Here is a 22,209-nt window from a genome sequence, read left to right as displayed (position 1 = left end):
ACACTATTGTAAAACAGTTATACTCCAATAAAGATGTTAAAAAATAAAATAAAATAAAATAAAATAAAATAGAGTGTTTAGCAATTGTTTTTCTGTTATCTTCCCTGAAATGTGTCTTTAGCCCCAAACTTCCTTCTCCAAGAAGTGGTTGGCTGAGCAATTCTCTAGCTGTTCCCACAGAACAAAAAAGTTATTTTAAGATGCTGCATTTGAGTCCTTTGCCTTTTTATAACTTTTAAGGGCTTTGTGCTTTAGTAAGTGCCTTCAGGTTAAATTAACACTGCCTACTCACTCCCCTCTGGGGCTTCTCTGAAGCCAGGCTTAGAGGACCTTCAAGATCACAGTGACGGAGGGGTTTTATGTGTCCTGAATTCAGGCTTGGGGATTCGCAAAACGGAGTTTACTCAGAATGTCTCAGCAAAAATGTCTGACCCCCAGCAGGAACTGTAGCCCATGGCTGCCGTGACAACCAACGCGGTGATGCCTCCACTGGCTGGGCTGGGGCAGTAGGGGCACAGGGGGAGAAATTGTCACGGACAGGGAATCACATTTTTGGTGGCCATAGGATTTCTCTAAATGGACTAGATTTAAAGATAATGTTGCAGCTGCAGGATGATGTTAATAAAAATGGCAGTCGGTTAGAGGCAGCTAAGCATTCACCATGCATTTAATCTTCACAACAGCCAAAAGAGGTAAATCATTTTGTGATCCATTTATCTCTGATGAGGAAGCTGAGGCTCACATGTCTGGCTGGCTCTTCTGCACCCCGTCACTATCGTGCCTGACCTGGAGTTCCCAGCTGGGGAAGAGGAGGTGCCTAAACCCTAAAGCCTGGGCAATTCCCTGGCCATCCAGTGGTTAGGACTCAGCACTTTCACTGCCGTGAGCGTGGGTTCGATCCCTGGTCGGGGAACTAAGATCCCGCAAGCCTCGCGGTGTGGCCAAAAACACAAACAAAAAAAAACAAAATAACCCCCCTAAAGCCTGGAGAGTTCCCTCGGCCCCTTTGATGCTTGGCAGCGGGGGTGACCCATGGCATCTCCTGAAGATGAGCAGCCTGTCTCTTCTCACACAAGCCCCGTGGCAGGTCAGCAGTCTAACCAGCGATGCAGTGAATTAAACAGAGCTTCAACTCCTTTGCCACTTCTTCCTTTGAAAACTGAAATCTGTTGCCCTTCCCTTGGAAGAATGAGGGCTGTGACATGCTGTGACCACCAGAACGTGGTGGGAGTAAAACCGTGTTACTTCCCAGGCTAAGCCTTACAAGATGCCCAGCTTCTGCTTTGGTCGGCCTGGGACACTCCTTCTGGGAACCCAGCCACTATGCAGTAAGAAGCCACAAAGAGGAGAAGCAAATTGTTTCTCACACTCAACCACGGCCCCAGTGAGCACCCAGCCGGCAGCCAGCATGAACTGCCAGCCCCGTGAGTGAGTCACGTGGGGTGTTCCAGCCCATTTGACAGCAGGCAGAGAAGAAGAGCTACCCAGCCGAGCCCAGGCAACCCCAGCATCACCGTCATGTGAGACCATCAGTGGTAGGCGTTGTTTTAAAGCACTGGGTTACGCGGTAGTTTGTTTCACAGCAATAGATAATCGAAACAGTCTGTTTACACGGGATAATATCCTCTTGGACAGGAAAGATCCGGAAGGTAGTGTATATGTGGTGCACCCAGCTCTGATGTGACCTAGCCAGATGGGAGCTCTCCACTAGTGAGATGGCTTGTCTTCTGCATCTTGGTGGGGGGCATCCCTGGGGAGGGCGGGGTGGGTAGGAGGGATATCTGTGGCCCCAACTGGAGTACAGTACATGTGTCTCTTTCCACAGCATTCCTAGAACACCTTCATTTGTGAACATACGATTACCTAGGTCTCCACATGCCCAATGAGGTGCTTGACTGAAGTCAGGAGACAGATCTGTCAACCCCAGAATCCAGGAGGAGAGAGGGTTGGAATTGATGCCCAGTGAGCTAACAGGGGCTGGAAAAACGGAAGCAGCTCTTTCCTACACACTCAATTTTTTTAAAATGTTTTTGTTGAATCGAGATGTCACGAATGCCTCCTTCTGTTTAGCGATTTACTGAACTTATTCCTCATGAAGTTATTGTGAGAATTAAATGTGAAAATAAATGTACAGTTCTTAGCCCAGTACCTGCACGATTTACGTGCTCAATCAAGAAATACCCTTTCCAAATTTATAGTGGGTTTTGTTTCCACATTTAAATGGATCATGACTCTGTAATAGGTTTACCTTTGAAAAGGCAGCTAATTCCATTGTGTTATATTAGGTGAGCATATTTGAGAGTTATATTCAAACATGGTGTTTTGACCTCATGTAGTATATATGGGACTCTTGCTAAATCAAAGTGATTTAGCTTTAGATCTTGCTAAATCTTCATAAAGTCACGAGGGTGGGTAGATGGCCTTCGTCCATCTTGCTTTCTCAGACGGGTAAAGACTCTTCTTAAAAGTGTGCTGGTATCATCCTTTTTTTCAGCCTGACCTTTCGCAAAAGGCAAGATGTCCGCTAGTCGCTGGGATACATAAGTCTCTCATCAAGTGTAAGTGGATGGGTGATCTCAGATCCATTTACCCCTGATGAAGAGGCTTGCTTACCCCTCTCTGGTGTTTATGGCCTCCTGCCGCATGTATGTTTTCCCACAGATGTGGGTAATCAAACTCTCTAAACTCTTCCTTGCTTTGGATCCATTTCCATGGCAGATTTGCCAGGCTTCTGAGTGTCCATGAAGGCTGAATACCCTTCCACTCACCCAGGCAACGACATCAGAGCCACCTTTGAACTCCAGTTTGGAAAACAGAACTTCTTTGGGGGTGGTTTGAAGAGGCAAAGGGAGGGCTGCAGTCCTTTTTCTTGCAAGAGACTCAACCTCAACGTTACTTTTTTTTCAAAGAGAGTCGATGAGGCTGACACGCTGAGGAGGGACAGAAGTTCTATTTCTGTGGGTTCCTTAAGGCAACGGAGGAAGCTCAGTGGCCACGGGAGTCTAGTTAATGAGCAGGTTATACAAAATTCATTGTGTTGAGTTTAACTCTTCAAACAGAACGTCTAATTGCAAAAAGAAAAAAAAGCTGCTAAAAAAAAAGAAAGAAAGAAAAGCTGCTAAATTACAGATGTTAAGACAACAAAGCCGGAAAATAACTCCCTCTGTTGATAAAAACTGTCCTTTTGCTGCTCCCTCCACTAACTGCTACCTGATGGGAGGCACAGTGAACCCCTGTCCTCGTCAGCTAGTCTCAGTAGCTCTGTTCTGGCTGAGACACTCTACAGGGTCTAAGGGGGGACACTGAGAAGCCTTCTCAGAGGACTGCTTTCTTGCTACCCACAGAGGGAGTGATCCAGCTGTATTCTGCTTCAACCAAAACAAAAGTGTTCTCCCCAATCCTCCTGACATGCACGATCTCGCCTCCATCACTCCTGGCAGCTGCGCCCCCAGCAGGCTCACTAAAGGATACTTCCGTCCGCTTGTGGCAAGACTGGGTATGCAGGTAGAGAAGGCCAACAGCCACGGCCATGCCCAAAGCAGCTGAAAGGCAAAGCAGGATTCCCAGCTGCAGAGTCCCGAGCTGGATCCCCAAAGGGGCCCTGGCTTCGTCTTGCCCAAGCTCAGGCCTTGGTCTTCCTGGGGTGCCCCACGCCACTCTCTCCATTGCCCTCCCTCACTTTGGGCTCCTTGTGCTTTGACTGAGACAGGAAGCTGGCAAAGGGTCTTGATGCCTCTGACTGGCCATTGGCAGTGGGTGGCCTGGAGGTGGCAGAGGTGTGGAGGACAGGGGTTGGATTGGCCGCCCTGGCCCCATGTCCAGTGAGTGCCCCAGAGGACCAGAGGCGAGGATAGGAAAGATGGATAGTGTACAGAGGAGGCCTCATCACCATCCTATTTGAGGCCTTCATCTTGTCCTAGAAAAGCAAAGGAAAAAGGAGAAACCAAAGGGGCTGGTCTTCCCCCCAAGAAGCCACTGAACTTTGCAACTAACCTGAGTTCCTTAGAGAATCCCAGATCGCAGCTGAAAACCCAGCCTTATGCCTGCTCTTAAAAGAGCTCAGAAGGGGCTTCCCTGGTGGCACAGTGGTTAAGAATCCACCTGCCAATGCAGGGGACACGGGGTCGAGCCCCGGTTCAGGAAGATCCCACATGCCGCGGAGCAACTAAGCCTGTGTGCCACAACTACTGAGCCTGCGCTCTAGAGCCCACGAGCCACAACTACTGGAGCCCGTGTGCCACAACTACTGAAGCCTGCGTGCCACAACTGTTGAAGCCTATGCACCTAGAGCCCGTGCTCTGCAGCAAGAGAAGCCACTGCAATGAGAAGCCAGCACACTGCAATGAAGAGTAGACACCCCCTCGCCGCAGCTAGAGAAAGCCCACGCACAGCAACAAAGACCCAATGCAGCCAAAAAAAAAAAAGTTAAAAAATAAAGTAAAATACAATAAAATAAAAGTATGTTGAAGATTTAGTTTTAAAAAAAAGAAAAAAGCAAAACATTTCTCTACTTTTCACAAAGTTCTGTTATGGACCGGATCCTTGCATCCCACATTTTAAGCATCTGAGATTTCCTTCTGTTCTTTTGGATTTTAACTCTGCAAGGTTAGCAATTTTGTCTTATTTCCTGTCTTCCTCTTTTTGTTCCTCTGCAAAGAATGCTCCAAAACACACGTTTAAATTTTTATGAAGTACTTGTTTTATTATACCCATATATGCTCTTTCTGTTTGTCAAACCTATGAAGTGGATGTAAACAGTTTATATGGACTTTAAAGCAGGGGGCTGAAGCCCGTGCACCTAGAGCCCGTGCTCCACAACAAGAGAAGCCACCGCAATGAGAAGCCCGTTCACCGCAAGGAAGGGTAGCCCCTGCTCACCGCGACTAGAGAAAGCCCACGCGCAGCAACGAAGACGCAACGCAGCCAAAACTAAATAAATAAATTTAAATAAATTAATTTAAAAAAGAGAGAGAGCTCAGAGGAAAACGTCCATGCAGATAAACATGCACTTGTTATTGATGGGGACGGGGAAGCTAATGGAAACTCCACTGAGAGAGCATGGAGGCCACTTACAAGAATAAACTTAGGGTCCTTTAAGAGGCTTCTAGACCAATATGGGTGACAGTCATCTCCAATGGCTGAAAGCTTTGAGTGTGTCTTTTTATGCAAGAGGGACCGTTGAATCTTGCTGTAGGTTCCAATAAATTTGAGTGAGGATATTATACCATGTTTTATTTTGTGTTCCTTTTAAGAGTTCAAAGGAATAGTATATCATTGGGAATGTATATTTTATGATGCCCATTGATCTAACCTCTGGGACCATACATTGTATTTTGAGGCCAATGTTATGAAGGACACGGTGGGGGTAGGAGGAGAGAGGGCTTATTAACCGAAGCTAAGTGGGAAAACAACTCACTAAAACCATCAATTTCTACAATTGCCGATAACTTCAGAGACGCTGTGTATAATGAAAAGGCTGATATTGATTGGAAAAAGATGCTGCGTATATATCATACCCTTGCCTCCTTCTCTCTGATTTTGGCTACTAGTCTAATAGCTCTGATTCCCCAGCCTGGAACTTCCCACTCTGGCGTCAAAAATACCAAACTCACTGCCCATGCAAAACTTGGCTGTTATCCCTATCCAAGGGTAGGCAAGTTTCCAATGAATCAAAGCTTGGATCATTCTGAGTTCTAAAGGGAAGGGGAAAAAAGGCTTAGAAGGAGTCCCTAAGTATTGGGGGTTTTTTCTTACCTTTTATTATAAAAATTTTCAAAATAAACAAGTAGAATAATATAATGAACCCTCAAATATTTACCACCCAGATTCAAAAATTATTAATTCATGACCAATCTTATTTTATCTTGCCGCCAGTTTTTTTGTTTGTTTGATTTTTCCTTCAGAAATTATTTAATTTATTCTTATTTTATTTTGGAGTAGAGTTGTTTAACAATGCTGTGTTAATTCCAGGGGTACAGCAAAGTGATTCAGTTTACATATACATGTATCTATTCTTTTTCAAATTCTTTTCCCATTTAGGTTATTACAGAGTACTCAGCAGAGTTCCCTGCACTAAAACCTTTTTGGCTATCTATTTTAAATATAGCAGTGTGTACATGTCAATCCCAAATTCTCAACCTGCCCTTCCCCGCTGGTAACCATAAGTTCGTTCTCTAAGTCTGTGAGTTTGTTTCTGTTTTGTAAATAAGTTCATTTGCATTATTTTCTTTAGATTTCAAATATAAGTGATATCATATGGTATTTGTATTTCTCTGACTTTACTTCACTTAGTATGATAATCAAAAAGCAACGTTTCCGGGGGCTTCCCTGGTGGCGCAGTGGTTAAGGATCCGCCTGCCAATGCAGGGAACATGGGTTCGATCCCTGGTCTGGGAAGATCCCACATGCCGTGGAACAACTAAGCCTGTGTGCCACAACTACTGAGCCTGCGCTCTAGAGCTCGCGAGCCACAACTACTGAAGCTCGCGTGCCTATAGAGCCCATGCTCCACAACAAGAGAAGCCATCGCAGTGAGAAGCCTGTGCATCATAACAAAGAGCCCCGTTCACCACAACTAGAGAAAGCCTGCGTGCAGCAACGAAGACCCAATGCAGCAAATAAATAAATAAATAAATAAATAAAAGCAACGTTTCCTGTCACTGCTGTGTATACTGATAAAATTACATTTGTTGGAAACAGTGGAGTTTGGAGCTGGAGGGGGAATGGGGGCGGGTGGTACGTGAAGATGGCAGCAAAGAATCAGTGAATGCTTTGATTGATTTATATAATTTATATTTATATATTATATATATTTACATATTATAAATGTATGTATCTAAAATATAAAACCTATATTTATATTTTATTTTATTTATAGCAGCATCTCAGAGACCTCACCCTGTCCAAGACAGTACAGTTTCCCCAGGTAATTTATATATCCAGCCCTTCTAACCAGTGGCTTTTCTACAATCAGTGTTTCTCACGTACTTAAGAATAAATATGGTTGAGCTCTTTTTCTGTCTGACTCCAAGAAGGTTCCATTTCCTCAGCACCCTTGTGTTTGGCCTCATCCCAGCACCTGTCCCAAATGGCCCACCCCCTGGCCCATGGGTGATAGGGCTGGAAGCAAAGCTCTCTGAGGAGAATCCCCTGATGGCCATGAACCTTTCCAGCTCATGAACGTCCAGGGATGGTTCCCGGGTTGGGCTGCTGTCCCCGCTGGGTTGGTGGCCATCGCTGACTACGGCAGCTATGTGTGAAGATGCTTGGAATGGAGTCTCTGCAGCCCCAGGAAATTCTGTCACCCGAACATTGGCAGGAACAGGATCTAACCTGTCCTCTTCTGCAGCTCCAGGGACAGCCACAGCAGAGACATCTGTGCGCTACTGAGGAAGAGTGACAGGGACCCTGGGGGCCAAGCGGAGGCCCAGAGACACTACAGGGAGAGAAGGAGAAACCGTTCCTTTTATCGATTAGCACACACAGCCAGGACAATGGGCTGAATGCCAGAGACTTTAACGTGCCTGGCAACAGACCATTAAGTGTGAACCACTCAAAAGCATCACCATAAGGATGATTTGCTCAGTAATAGAAATTCCTGACCAAGCAGCAAAGCACCTGAATTCTCATGTCTTTTTAAAGAGTAAGCTCCTAGCCCTTCTGGGCTTGTGCATTCTTAACAGTCACCAATCAGAGAATATAGAAACCGCTGTGACCACTATGTTTTCTCACTTCTGCCAAAACCTGCTTTTAGCTAGAAAATAAAATGGAATCCCACAAATCACAGATTTTTACAGCCCTAGATCGTTCTTGCCGTAATATATGAACGCAAAAAGTTTCCCCAGTGATGGTAAGGACACGAGCCTCTGCTATGGGCAGAAGGGGAATCACTGCCCTCTACCGTCTCCTTTCCCATCTGTGATAAGCTGACACGATGGCCCAGAGCCTTAGAAATAGCTTCACAGAGGGCAGCAAACAAACAAGCACAGGTTTTGGAATCATCGTCTGGGTTCAGCTCTTCCCTCTGCTAATTCCTGATTTGGGGTAAGTCCTCCAGAGTGTCAGTTTCTTCTTTTGCAAAATGAGACCAGTAATGTTACCTACAGCCTAGGACTGTAGCAGGGGTAAAGTGACATCACTGATGTAAACGCATGCGGCACAGCGCCTGGTACAGATGCCACGTGCACTACGTGTCTACCACGATGATGAGTCGGGCGACCACGATGTTGTTCACAAAACGGTGCTGACAGAAGTTTCTCTGGCCAGGGCTCCAACTGGGTTGGATTGAATTCTTTCTTTCTCCCTCTCTCTCTTTTTTTTTTTTTTTGTTACACTTTGTTCTAATGTCTTCATTACTCAAAAATATCGAGATTGAAGTGAAAAATAAAGAAGGCTTACACGGACACGCAGAATTTAGCAAAACTTCTGACAGTTTTAACTCCTGCCTGAACTCTTCTGACAGTCAGACACTTTCTACAGACCCACTGCGTGCTGGGCATAAGGCTTACACGGACACGCAGAATTTAGCAAAAATTCTGACAGACATGCAGAATTTAGCAAAACTTCTGACAGTTTTAACTCCTGCCTGAACTCTAAATGCTTTCAGACACTTTCTACAGACCCACTGCGTGCTGGGCATTATTCCAGGTGCTGGGGATGCAGAAGCGATGCTGATTGCTAACTGTTGTTTCTGAATTCAAAATCTAGGGGACAGACTCCTAGATGCCCAACCTTATAAATCACAGTGTGATGAGAGCTTCAATACCACAGCTAAAGAAAGCAATTACATTTGCCTACCAAGAAGTAAGGGGAAAAGGCTCACAAAGGAGATATTTGAACTGCTCTTGGAAAGGTAAATAGTTCATCACGAGGAACAGTTCCGTTTAAGGAAATGTCAGAAGGCAAAACATGGAGCTATAAAAGTAGGTCATGCCTAGTGCAGTTGGGTAGGGCCCCAAAGTGTTCCAAGGCTCTGCTGGAAAATAAGTTTGAGAGACACAATATACTATCTTCCCAATGGGACAAGCTGTCACTCACATTTGCCAACTGAAGTCTTCTTACGGTTAAAAAAATCCATTTAACTTTGTTAGATGACACCTCCCCCAATGTGTGTGCATGTACACACACACACACACACACACACACACATTCGTTTTTCCCTTGGGAAGCGCTGGGGTTTGTGTAGAGGAATAGGTAAGAAAACAGGCAGGAGTCAAGCAGAGGAATGTGAGTAACATGATAAAGGGTCTACCCTGTAGCTGCTCAGATTGGAGTCCGCCACCCGCCAGGGGACAAGGTGCCAGCAGGGTCAACCATCGGAGAGACTTTACAGTATCAACAGGACCCATCTTCCTGAAGCCTCACTAATATTCATATTCATCTTAAAACAAACATGCCTGGGATCAGAATACAACATTCGCATGATTTATAACATGAAACAGGAGACTTCAAACCCATGTTGGGTTTGCAGGGTCTTCTTAAGGCCACCCTCTCAGACCCTGAGAGCTTTTCTCTGCTTTTAGGAGTATCTTGGTGAAAAGGTTGGAGGAGCAGTGCTGGACAATGTGGAGAAAACAAAGGTTTTGGTCACAGGCAGAGATGGAGGGTGGCCCAGGGTTGGCTCTGAGCTTGGGTCTGCTAGACTAGCAAAGTCAGGGGTTCATATCGGATCCCGGCCTCACCATGTTAGTCCAGAAAGGAAAGTGGAATTGAATGGATTAAAGATTGGATCTTCTGTGCAGGTGATTGGATGCCTTTATGAAGGCATCTGTTCAGAGTGCTTAACTAGATATAAATAATGAAAAGGAGTTCCATTTCACCAGGAATTTTCAGGTGGGTCAGACATTCTCTAGCTGGTTAGGGTTTTTTTTTCATTGTCTGTTTTTGTTTGTTCGTTTTCTCAGAAGTTCATGGGCCAATGGAATCTAAAGTCACGTGGTGAGCCAGGAAAAACATCCATTGCCATCGAAACAGCCTCTCGTTCCTGATTCTGTTCTACAACCCAAGCTGCAAAGAGCCATCTACCTACCACGGAAAGTAACAATAATCAAAACTGTATGAACTTACATAAAAAAAGAAAAAACGGTTTTCTTTCTGGTGCTCCCTGTGCAGCCTCAGGGGTCTGGGGAAAACAGCTGAAATATCGTGGTGATTTGTTAAGTGTGGGAGTGGGGCTATTTTTTTGGTTTTGCAGCTCAGTTGCAATGCTTCGCGGCCCAACTTCACCTGTGAGGTTGAGCCGGACAGAGTGTGTTTGCTGCAGCGAACCCTGAACTTGCAAGTGTCCTCCCAACCCACACCCATGGCTGTGGGATGACGTCCCCAGGAACTGTTGACACTCCCAAGGCAGGTGTCTATTGGTTGGGTCCCAGGAACTGGAAACTGGCTGGAGTCACTCTTAAGTGAAAATTAGTAACTGTGAAAATAATGCTGCCAACCAGGCTGGTGAATGCAGCAGCAAGCTGTACCTGGGGCAGTTCCTTCCATGCCCTCCGGTCTCTGCCCAGGGGCTGGCATAGGTGAGCCAGGCTCCACGTGGCTGTCGGAACTAGCTCTACTGTGTGTCTGTTGAGACACGACAGATGATTCAATCCTCGCCCAGTAAACGAAATATGACTGGACTACTGATAAAGTGTGGAGAAAGAAAGCAGAGTGATTCGAGGATTTAGTTTCCCTTAAATCACACCTCGGACCGTCCTGATAGAAAGGAGAGAACACACAAAAAGATAAAGAAGAAGCCAAGTCTACATGGATAGAACTTAGAGAGAGGTGATTGTGTTGCTCCCTCGGGTGACTTCATTCTTTTTAAAAACAAAAGCTCAATAGCAACAAATAATTAAAATAGGAGACAATAGGTACAAATCAATTACCCTCCTGAATAAATGCAATCATTAAGAATCTCCTTTTGACTAAAAGGTGTCTTCTAGAACCCTCGACGCAAAAGGTTTCACCTTCAACTGTGATCATTCGCCATTACTGGTATGTCATGAATTGAATTACACCCTTCATTGAAAATTTTATAAATCTGTTGTAAAATTGTATAATCCTATTGGAATTGTAAATGCTATTGAAAGTGAGAGATAAATCATTCATATTCTAAATAATATTTTGAATACATAATGCCTTTCTTCAGTAAAAATCATTTGCACCAACATGATCTCATTCATCCTCCCCCAAATTTCACCAAATTAGGGATTATTGGCAAGTACCATTTTTCTCACTGTAAGTATTCAGAAGGCAGTTATAAAAATGTGATAAATTTAGCTGAGATCATCCAGAGAGTTAAGGGGCAAGTAAAAGTCATGGTTCGTTGTCATGTCAAGGTTATGGTGGGAAAGGATCCTGGGAGGTGAGAGAATGTAGGAGGACCTGAGAGGTGCTTCTGACCAGTGACTCAGCTCCTTTTTCTGCCAAAGGGAGATAACAGTTTCTGAACTACTTCTTCTGTAGCACAGAGCAGCTAAGACAGTAAATCTAAAAATACAAACGGAGGGGCTTTGAGAAATAAAAGTAACTGTACAGATTGAAGGCCTTCAGGCACCACACATCTCTTGCATTGGAACCAAAGTCCTGGCAGGAGCCAGTTACACCAACAGTCGAGTGCGTCCTGGCCTTTCCAAATGGGCAAAGTCGTCAGGGCACCGTGCTGTCCTCCTTGTTTGTCCTTCCTGCTGTGTTAGGCCACCGGGAATGGATGGAAGGAAAGAGGACCCTGAGGGGTGGGGGACACACACCTCATCTCTCACGCTCCCCAGTGCAGAGGGGACAACCATGGGGTCTGGATGTCTCCACACTTGAGCACAACCTCCCTCCTCTGCTCCTTCGTCCTTATGCAACACTACGAGGTGGGTGCTGTCATGATCACACCCATCTGGTGGACAATAAGCCGAAGCACGGAGCCCTCGGTGGCTCTGCCCAGGCCCAGGAAGTGTCCACCGTCTGCCTGCTTCTGTCTCTCTCTTTCCGGGCTCTCTCCCGACTCTCCCACCAGTAGCTCTTTTGTCCCCTAGTGAGAATTTCCTGGAGAGATTGGCCAAGGTTCATCTGTGAGCAGGGAGGAGGGACATCACACATTCCTGGACCATGGATAACAGCACAGAGGGGAGTTGGGACAACTTTTTTTAGTCCCCCCCGTAGAGACACTCTAGTTGGGGAAGCCCCAGTGACCCTGTCCTTGTTATAAGGTGGAGGGTGGGAGGTAGGCAACAAGAAGGAAGGGAGGAGAAGCCCCCTCTCTTCAAAGTGGACGCTCAGTTACCAAGAACCAGAACTTGACTCTCTTATAGGAACCTGACGTCCCCTACGGGGTGGGCGGGGGCCCGCCACTCAAACAACAGATTTCTCTTCCGGGACTTGTCCACGTGGGTGACCGTGTCAGCCTCTTCAAAACAAGCCATCGGTTTGGAATGAGGACGAATGAAAACAAAAGCGCCAGCTATCTGATGCTCAGACTCTCTTCGGGCCTGAAGTAGAAAGCCCATGAAATCACGACTGCTCCCCACAGCCACTTCCGCAGAAAACATCCATTCAAGGTCAACACACTTGAGGGAGTTCCACTTGGTGACTTTACATGCATATTTTCAAAATGAAAAGCTTAGGACCGGCCCAGCCCCCCGAAAGTAAGCAACTCATTGGGGAAAAAAAAAAAGGTCGAAGTGCTATTTCACACCCAAAATAAATTCCATTTGTAAAGATGGAATATAAAAGATATGTAAAAATGAAATACAAAAGAACTAGAAACAATAGTTTGGCTTTTTTTTTTCATCGTTGTTGTTTTGTTTTGTTTTTGTTTTTGTTTTAATATTGGAGTTAGGAATGCCTCTCTAAGCAAATTCAGTAGCCATAAAGGAAAAGATGATTTCCTAAAATTCTCAATATAGAAGAAATAAAAAAACAAACGATAAAATGAGAAAGGAATTTGTCAGATACAACAGACAAATATACAAAGAGTTATGGTGAATTAACAAAAAGATGGCCAAACTGAAAATTATCAACAGACACAAACAGAAAATAAACAAGCTCAATCATAATTTTTAAAACAATTATAAATGAGACACTATTTTATACCTATCACGTTAACAAATTTCAAAATGTGTAATTATAACCAGTATTGATAGGCCAACAGAAAAACTAGGGCACTCATTCAGTAGTACTGGAACTGTAAACTATGCAACTCTTTGAGGGGGTAACCTGACAATATTTTTCATATTTTTTTTATTCCTCACACTAATCAGTAGAACAAAATGATTGGATAAAACCATATAGAGAGGGTAAATTTCATTTCCATTTATCACCTCTAATTCCCATCAAAAGAGTTAGCATACATCAAAAAGGAATGGAGCCAACAGTGTTGATGTGTTTGAGTTCACTGTAGCTATTAAATAGATACTTTCCTGTCTATGCTTAGCTACTATCTTCAACATCAGTAGCTTTCTTTTTTTTTTTTTTAACTTTATATTTTATATTGGAGTATAGTTGATTAACAATGTTGTGTTAGTTTCAGGATGGAGTAGGGGTATTTATTGGTTGAAGGTAGCCCCCCCCAGGGGTGTATATGTCTATGTATAACTGAATCACCTCAGTAGCTTTCTTTCTTTTTTTTTTCTATCTTTTTTCTTATTGGAGTATAATTGCTTTACAATGTTCTGTTAGTTTCTGCCGTACGGCGAAGTGGATCAGCTCTATGTATACGTATATCCCCTCCCTCTTGGACCTCCCTCCCACCCCTCTAGGTCACCACAGAGCACTGAGCTGCACTCCCTGTGCTATACAGCAGGTTCCCTTAGCTAACTATTTTACACATGGTAGTGTATTTATGTCAAACCTAATCTCCCAATTTGTTCCACCCTCCCCTTCCCCCCACTGTGTCCACATTTCTGGTCTCTACATCTATGTCTCTATTCCTGCCCTACAAATAGGTTCATCTGTACCATTTTTCTAGATTCCACCTATGTGCGTTAATATACGATACTTGTTTTTCTCTTTCCGACTTCCTTCACTCTACGTGAGTAGCTGTCTTTCCTGCTTTTTCTAGCTGGCATCTTGGGAGCTTAGTCCAAGGTGGGCAGGTGTGACTCTGAAGTGTGTGTATGTGTGTTGGGAGGTAGGATATGGATGGTGGAAACACCCCTGGGGGGCTCCCCTCAACCAATAAATACCCCTCCTCCATCCTCCCAAGGGATGATTCACAGGTGTGTTTCCCGTGGTTTCTCAGAGGGTCCCCACTGGAATCGGGCCCCGGTGCGTTGCCCACAGCAGTAACCCACTCTATTTGACACCTCATTAGTGTTTCGTTATTCCCTGTCACCCTTTCCCCTCTCTCTCATCTATGCTTCCTGGATCACTCCCCAAATAAACCACCTGCACTCAAGTTCTCGCTCTGAATTTGTAGGCACCTGAACTAAAATAGCAGGAAATGCTCTTTTCACTCCTCAAATAATTTTAGTTTTAAATAAGGAGGAAAAAAGTCTATTTCTCACACATCCTTGATATGTGACGTTTGTTCAGGGTAACTATATTTATACCTTATAATAAAGACAAAATAATTTTTTATTATAAGGCCATTTGTGCCCTCTTCTCTTATAAAGATTAATATCAATATAGAGATTAGTTATATGATTTTCATGATACAAATATTTCATGCTTCAGAGCTGCAACTAGGGATTATCACACTAAGTGAATTAAGTCAGAAAGAGAAAGACAAATACCATATGATATCACTTACATGTAGAATCTAAAATAGGGCACAAATGAACCTATCTACGAAAGAGAAACAGACTCACAGACATAGAGAACAGATTTGTGGTGGCCAAGGAGGAGGGGGTGTGGGGAGGGAGGGACTGGGGGTGTGGGGTTAGCAGATGCAAACTATTACATATAGGATGGATAAACAACAAGGTCCTACTGTAGAGCGCAGGGAACTATATTCAATATCCTGGGATAAACCATCATGGAAAAGAATATAAAAAATAATGTATATATGTGAATAACTGAGTCACTTTACTGCACAGCAGATATTAATACAGCACTGTAAATCAACTATGCTTCGATAAAAAAAAATTTTTTTTAAACCCACAAATATTTCATGCTTATTTTTGGCTACATAATTTCTTCTTAGGATTAAGCCAAACTTTAGCCCAGGAAACTCCTACCTGGGACAAACACAACTTGGAATTTGTCACTAGGGCCCAGGGGCTCCTGGGGGTCTCTCAAAGCCTCTCCCATACATGTCCGAAGCCGTGTCACCCGGTGAGTAGGAAGAGCTGCCAGTGAGAATGGTGATGTGGCGGGTGCTGGGGTTCTGAGGCTGGGCTGGAATGTGCTTGGGCTGCACGCCCACACAGGCCACCGAGCCGGGCCCATGGGAAAAGGCAGAGGAGCGGGATGCCAGGCAGAGAGCAGCACAAGCCCAGCCTGCAGGGCAGCGGGGACCCTCATCCTGCCCTCTCCTGCGCCCCGAGAAACAGCAGCTTCAATTCAGATGTGATTTAGGAAAACGATAACGATGTCCTCTGAATGTGCCTGACCTGAATCCCACACTGCCTTTAAACCTGAAATACCTTTGGTATCACCTCCCCAGATTGTAAGTACTCGAGGTCAGGATCAAAAAGATGTGCCGCATTACTATACATAAAATAGATAACCAACAAGGACCTCCTGCAATAGCATGGGGAATTGTACTCAATATTTTGTAATAACCTATAAAGGAAATAATCTGAATAAAAATAGATGTATATGTATAACTGAATCACTGTGCTGTATACCTGAAACGAACACAACACTGTAAATCAACTATACTTCTATTAAAAAAAAAAGTATATCTCTTTAAAATGGCATTTAAAAAAAACAAAAAAAAATCAATGTGGAAATGATCAATAAATATAGCTAGAACAACTTTTAACTAAAAGGAATTTCAATTGAATTAAAGTTTAAATGTGAAAAATGAAACCACAAGAAATAAAAACGATGTGCCAGACTGTAGGAAGTATTTCATTTCTAAACACTTTTTTTTAAACCTCTCTTCTTGTAATTTTTTTTTTAAGAATGTTTCTTTTTAAAGAGAGGCTATACTAATTACATCGAAGAAAAAAGACCAGAAAATGTTTGAATCCTAATGTGGACTCCTTACAAACTGCCTGATATCCAAGGACAGTGTGAGCTGTAATATATTATTGCTGAAACGAGACACCCAATATTCCAATATGGGCAGGCAGCCTGGCATATGGTGACTTGGTTTATCTCTCTAATTGCAGATTACAGAGTTAACTGCTACATACCTTCTGCCAACTATCAGTTATTTAGAGGAGACTGCTAAATTTGCAATGCTTTGATAGCTCCTGTCCTTTCTCTTGTTGATGATTTTTAATTATTTCACTCCTTTCTCACAGAGAAGATGAGCAGAGAAAGTTATACCCAAGCCCATCCACTCTATACTTTGTTAAATATACTGGAAAAAAAAAAAAAAACTGGCTCAGAAATAGAATAAAATGTTTGGGCAAAATAACATTTATAGAGTAAATATTTTTGTTTACACCTCGGATGCCCATCCACAGAAAGAATTAAAAGTTGATTGTCTGGGCTTCCCTGGTGGCGCAGTGGTTGAGAGTCCGCCTGCCGATGCAGGGGACGCGGGTTCGTGCCCCGGTCCGGGAGGATCCCACGTGCCGCGGAGCGGCTGGGCCCGTGAGCCATGGCCGCCGAGCCTGCGCGTCCGGAGCCTGTGCTCCGCAACGGGAGGGGCCACAGCAGTGAGAGGCCCGCGTACGGCAAAAAAAAAAAAAAAAAAAAAAAAAAAAAAAAAAAAGTTGATTGTCAAAGAAGTTCACAGATGAAAGTAAAGTGAGAAATAGCAAATAAGACAGATGAAAAGCTCTCTGAGTAAAAAAATTCAGGACTAGCAGGCATTTTTTAAAATAGCTATTTGTTTTTATAGTCCTATGTACATGTATTTTAAAACTTCTGCTAACATTGTGATCTAAGGAGGAATGCAAAGCAACAACAGCTCTCCTCTCCAATAAGCTGGTTTTAAAAGGTAAAAATAAAATGTAAAAATTTGGTGAAATTAGCTATAAAAGCAGTAGACTAAGGAGGTAAACCACAAAACCAAATCACCGTGTCATCTACTGCCATCCTATCTGCACACACCATCGCCACCTTCACACTGACCAGACACAGGGGACTAGAGTATGATCTATTGTATAATGGGAATCTCTTGGACTTGTCCTAAGAGTCCTCAGACAACACCTTTCTCTGCTAGGTTTGTTCTCCATAAGGCAGTAAAAGCCAAAACCCCTACACCACAAGGGGCCATTCCTACCGATTTCCAGACACATTAGAAGATGATGAACAAGGAGCTGTAAAGGCATATTCTCAGCTGAGGAGACCCAGGGCCCTTCTCGTCTCCTTTCAGAGGGGCCACATAGACAGCCCCGGGGAGCCCTTGTTGATGGCGGAAGCTGGCCTCCTCCCCACAGAGGCAGATTGAAGACAGATGCCTACGGAGGAAGCGGGGTAAGTGCCACATCCCGCAGATCACCACCGAAGCCATAAATTTCATCCTCCCCCCCTCCTTAGATCTCGAAGTTTCTTTCCCACCAGCACTTTGTTGTCTAGCTAAACCAGAAAAACATCCACTTACCGAGGAATACACTTTCCTCCAGGCTTGACGCAACAGTTTCCACTCTCAGAGCTGCCGAGACACATCCTTTCAACAAGTCCTTTCTTCTCCCTTCAGTTTCTCCTCCAATGGGCAGGATAACAGCTGTTACCACTAATCCTCAGCGTTCCCAGGAACCCTCCTTCGGAGTTCAAATCCAGCCTTAATCGCATTGGTTTCTTTAAGATCAGAGACACGTCCTCATGTACAGTTTCCACATCATCATTGTTCAAGCCTGGGTGAAGAACTAGAAAGAACTGGGACTGGTTTTGCATACGACTTCCTTTGGCATCCTCAGCAGGAGCCGGATGCCTTCATCTTGCTCCCCCTGCCAAGGGGAGAATGATCGAATCAAACAAATCTCAGAGATCTCTGCTCCTGGGTCAACGTGGGCTGAAGAAGTTGTCCCGGGTGAAGTGGGACTGAGGTCATGGCCAGGGTGCAATGTTTGGTACAAAAATGTCCCACATAGCACACTCCCTCCCCATCAGTTGCGCTTAAGCTGGAATTCGCACATGCGCATGCGTACGAAGATCATTGGAGACACTTGACACTAGCGCAGAGCCGTAGATCAGCGGATCTCAAAGTGGGATCCCCAGAGCACAACACTGGCATCACCTGGAAACGTGTTAGAAGTGCAAATGCCTGGACCTCACTCCAGACCCACTGAAAAAGAAACCCTGGGGTGGGACCTAGCAATCTGTGACTCAGGTGATTCTGACACGAGCATAATTTGAGAAGCACTGGTATAGATTCCCCAGGTTTCTTTCCAGACCTGTGAAATCAGACTGTGCAGGAGAGAGTTCTGGAAATCCATATTTTTACTACACACCCAGGAGACAGGAGATTCTTTGACCACTATAGTCAATGATTCTTAACCAACACCCAGATACTCCTTCTCTGTACTTCCATAGTCATATGTGATTCTATCTCTGCTGATCATTTATCCCATAGTTTTGTGATTATCTGCTGATGCTTTAGTCTCCATCTCCAGCATTACAAAGGCAGATGTTGTGTTATTCATCTTGATAGCCCAGCCCTGTGTACATGGCCTGCACTTAGTAGGCATTTAGGAAAGGTTGGCTGAGGAGTGGATGATGCTAAGAGGGCATTTTCAGCATGTCTAAGATTGAACGCTATCTTCCCTACTTCAGATATAGGTTATATTTTTCGTTCAGGCTTTCTAAATACCAATTTTTAAAAACCCCTCCTTTGTCTCCATACAAACAGTCTCCAGATCTTACTGACTCTTCCCTTTACTTCCATTTTCTCCCAACAACATCACTGGCTCCAACACCCTACATCAGGCATGCCTCATTTTATTTCCGGATAATTACAACTAACGCGATCCGTTTTTTCCCACTTTCACACCATTGTTCAATCTCTTTCTCCGGCTTTGAATGTTCTACTACCCTTCTCTATCTACCCAAACCCCACCTAACCTCTAAGATCCACCATCTTTCTTGTTTCTAGTTGAAATACCTCTCTCTGCTCTAAATTCTGGTAGCCTGGCTTTAATCTCCCTTCTGATAACAGCTGTGATTTATTGCTATGCATCATTATACAAGGACACCTAGTCCTTACAGTATCCTTGTGAGAAATCTAATCATCTCCCCATCTCACAGATGGGAAAACTGAGGTTCATCAACATTAATTAACTTGCCAAGGCCACACAACTAACTTGCTGTCTGACTTCTTTCTTCTACATCCTGCCACCCCACGCAAGTAAAATGTTAACTCCTAGAGAGAAGAGATACTGCTGACACTTTCTTACATTAGCTAACTCTCTGTAAGTACTTTTTTGCAAATAGTAAGCATTCAACTATTGATTTGTTTTAAAGTCCTGTTCGTCTGTTTTGTTCTTTAACAGGGAGAATACAGGAGGGGATAATTGGGTAGAAAAAAAGCACTGAAAGATTCTTTTTTTGCAATGGAAGAAAGTGCATGGCAGCATGGAGAAGGAAGCAAGTCAACAAGCCTGCGACATTTACATAAATGTCCATCAATTTCCCACTTTTAAGTAAATTAAAGTCGAGTTCAAAGAAAATTGTGAAAATTTTTCTCTTTTCTTACACTGATTGTCCCAGAACTCCAGAAATCTGTAGTTTTAATAAAATTTTTATCTCTGAATATTGCAATGCTCACCACAATAACGATACTAGAATAGCCATATCTACCTACAAACTCCAATCAATGTAAATGGAAATTCATGACCAAGGCATGAAAAAGGGACAAAGGGTGTTAATAAGTTACCAAAGGTAGGGCCTTTCCTGGTGGTCTAGTGGGTAAGACTCCACACTCCCAATGCAGGGGGCCCAGGTTTGATCCCTGGTCGGGAAACTAGATCCCACATGCATGCCACAACTAAGAGTTCATGTGCCACAACTAAGAGTCCGCATGCTGCAACTATGAGCCCACATGCTGCAACTAAAAGATCCCTCATGCCACGACTAAGACCCGGGGCAGCCTAAATAAATATTTTAAAAAATAAGTTACCAAAGGCACATTCTCTATTTCTCCCTTTCAGAGACCTCTAAACATGAAGAAAATGTCCCAGGGATGGGACTGGGCTGGTGAACTTGGCAGGTCCTTCGTCTCTAAGGATTCCATGGAGGTTGGGAAACACTTTTCCAAGGCTGCTCCCGTACCTGGAGGATGCAGGTGGTGTGGCCGTGGCCATCATCACGTGCCAGACTTGGTCCATGTCATCCCAAGATGCTCTGAGGGTAGCTCATTCTATGCCTTCATGACTAAAATAAAAGTAAATATATGTATAATTTTCTAGCTGGAAGAAATCTGAGGGATCATTTAATTCAAACCTTTTATTTTATACCAGAGGCAACACAGAGAAGTTAAGTGATTTACTGAAGGACACAGAGCTGCCGATTTATAACCATAAAACCCACCACGAAAGAGAATTTTGTGTGTGATGTTAATGTAACTCTTCTAGTCGGGGGCCATGGGATGCTAATGTAACCACTTAGTCACTTAATGTATCAAGTCCAGCCAGATGGCCAGTGTGAAATGACTCCAGCAGATTCAAACAAAAAGCAATGTTTTCTTGCTTTCCCTGTGCACCCAGACCCGAATGGGGATAGGAAAGCCCGCGGAGCCCAGATGCTGGATACCCTCTTTCTCAGCCCCCCTCTGGCTCTCGCTTGCTCACAATCACACCCCTCACACCCCCGCCCCCCGAGGGCTGCCTGGCAGGAAGCCTCTCCTCTCTGCAGTTCAGCACGCTTTCTCCTTCCGCAAACGAACATGCTCTGAGCCCTTCCTTTGTGTCCAACCCATGGCCTAGGACTCCCTGCTTATTCTTTATCACCTCACTGAAACCTCACAGAACATGGGGATGCAGGTACAAGAAGGACGGTTGTCCTCATGTTTGGAGGAGGTTATAGAGGGGGTCAGTGGCAGAGCTGTGGGGAGAGACCGTGTCTATCACAGCCTGGAAGCTCTGGAACCTTTGGCAAGTCAGACACAGGGGCTCAGTTTCCTCACCTGTAAAATGGGCTAACAGTAGTACAGCCCTCCGGTGGTGTGAGTGTTCGTGAGCTAATTGGCTAGATGCCCAGAATGTGGCACAGGGTGTCCTGCCAACCCAGCGGAGGCTGTGAGTGAGGCAGGCAATGAAGGTCATGCCTCGGATAAGGTGTCCTCCTGGTTTCCACCAACAGGAACACTTAGTACCTGGGTGAATGGCAGGGTTATTTACTGAGCCGTGTGTGGGCTCTCTCCAGCTGCTTGCCGTCCCCTCTTTAACCTGGGGGCTGGCCTTTTGAGAATCACTGCATCAGAGGGCGTATTTGTTACGGGGCTAAAGCAGAAGTGTTGGCAGCTTACCCCTCTCTCTGTGGCAGGTAGATTATACCAGGTGACCGGGGGGGTGGGGAGGGAATTGGCTGGAGACGGTGGGGAGGGGCCGGTGGAGGGGAGATAGCCAGTTATCCCCAGACTAGGAAGGGAGTGGAGAGGGGTGAAGAGGTTGGCCACACCCCCTCTTTCCTAGCAGCAGGAATCTGTGCCCCACTCACGGGGGACCCGGCAGAGGGGGTGGGAGACCCTCAGAGGGCAAAGGCCACACGGTGCATGTGGGGAGGTCGAAGCCCAGCCTGGCTGGAGACTTGAGACTTTCTTTGCACCAGAGCATCTGAGCCAGAGCCTTCAAATGACCTTGTGAGCGGCGGTGATGTAAGACCCTCACCCTAGGTTTCTGAGCCCCCCAGAGTCTCTGATGACTTAACAGAAGGCTGAGATTTCCACCTTCCTGGTGGGACAGAGGCTTGGAGGAGTCAGATTCTATCAACGTGATTTCACCCTGCACGGGGAGCACGGCGTCCTGGCCGAGGGAGCTCGACCTCCTCTGGTGTCTGCAGGGCAGACGGTCTCCACTTGCCGTGACGGCCTGAGCAACGTGGCCCCCAAACCAACATTACGGGCCTGGAACTGTGGTCTTCGAGTTGGTGCTTTGCCCATGAAGTCACTCACTTCCTGAGCTGGAGCGGAGACTAGGCCTAAACGGCCCAACTGCTGCCCTTTCTGGAGCCCCACCTCCT

The 22,209-nt window shown here is 44.9% G+C and overlaps 1 protein-coding gene across 1 annotated transcript; it reads right to left on the bottom strand.

Annotated features, from left to right (window-relative positions):
* Positions 1 to 3,315: 3,315 nt before the first annotated feature.
* On the bottom strand, positions 3,316 to 20,357 carry REELD1 (reeler domain containing 1). Its single transcript, XM_028492546.1, is given in 9 exon segments — positions 3,316 to 3,634; positions 3,636 to 3,916; positions 5,627 to 5,715; positions 7,097 to 7,435; positions 10,467 to 10,630; positions 12,283 to 12,505; positions 13,130 to 13,136; positions 15,236 to 15,467; positions 20,302 to 20,357. Coding segments are annotated over 9 exon segments (1,710 nt in total).
* Positions 20,358 to 22,209: the final 1,852 nt, after the last annotated feature.

This window comes from Physeter macrocephalus, chromosome 7, assembly GCF_002837175.3.
Source record: "Physeter macrocephalus isolate SW-GA chromosome 7, ASM283717v5, whole genome shotgun sequence".
Taxonomy (NCBI): domain Eukaryota; kingdom Metazoa; phylum Chordata; class Mammalia; order Artiodactyla; family Physeteridae; genus Physeter; species Physeter macrocephalus.
Note: the sequence above shows the minus strand (reverse complement) of the source record. Positions and strands in the feature narration are given on the sequence as shown.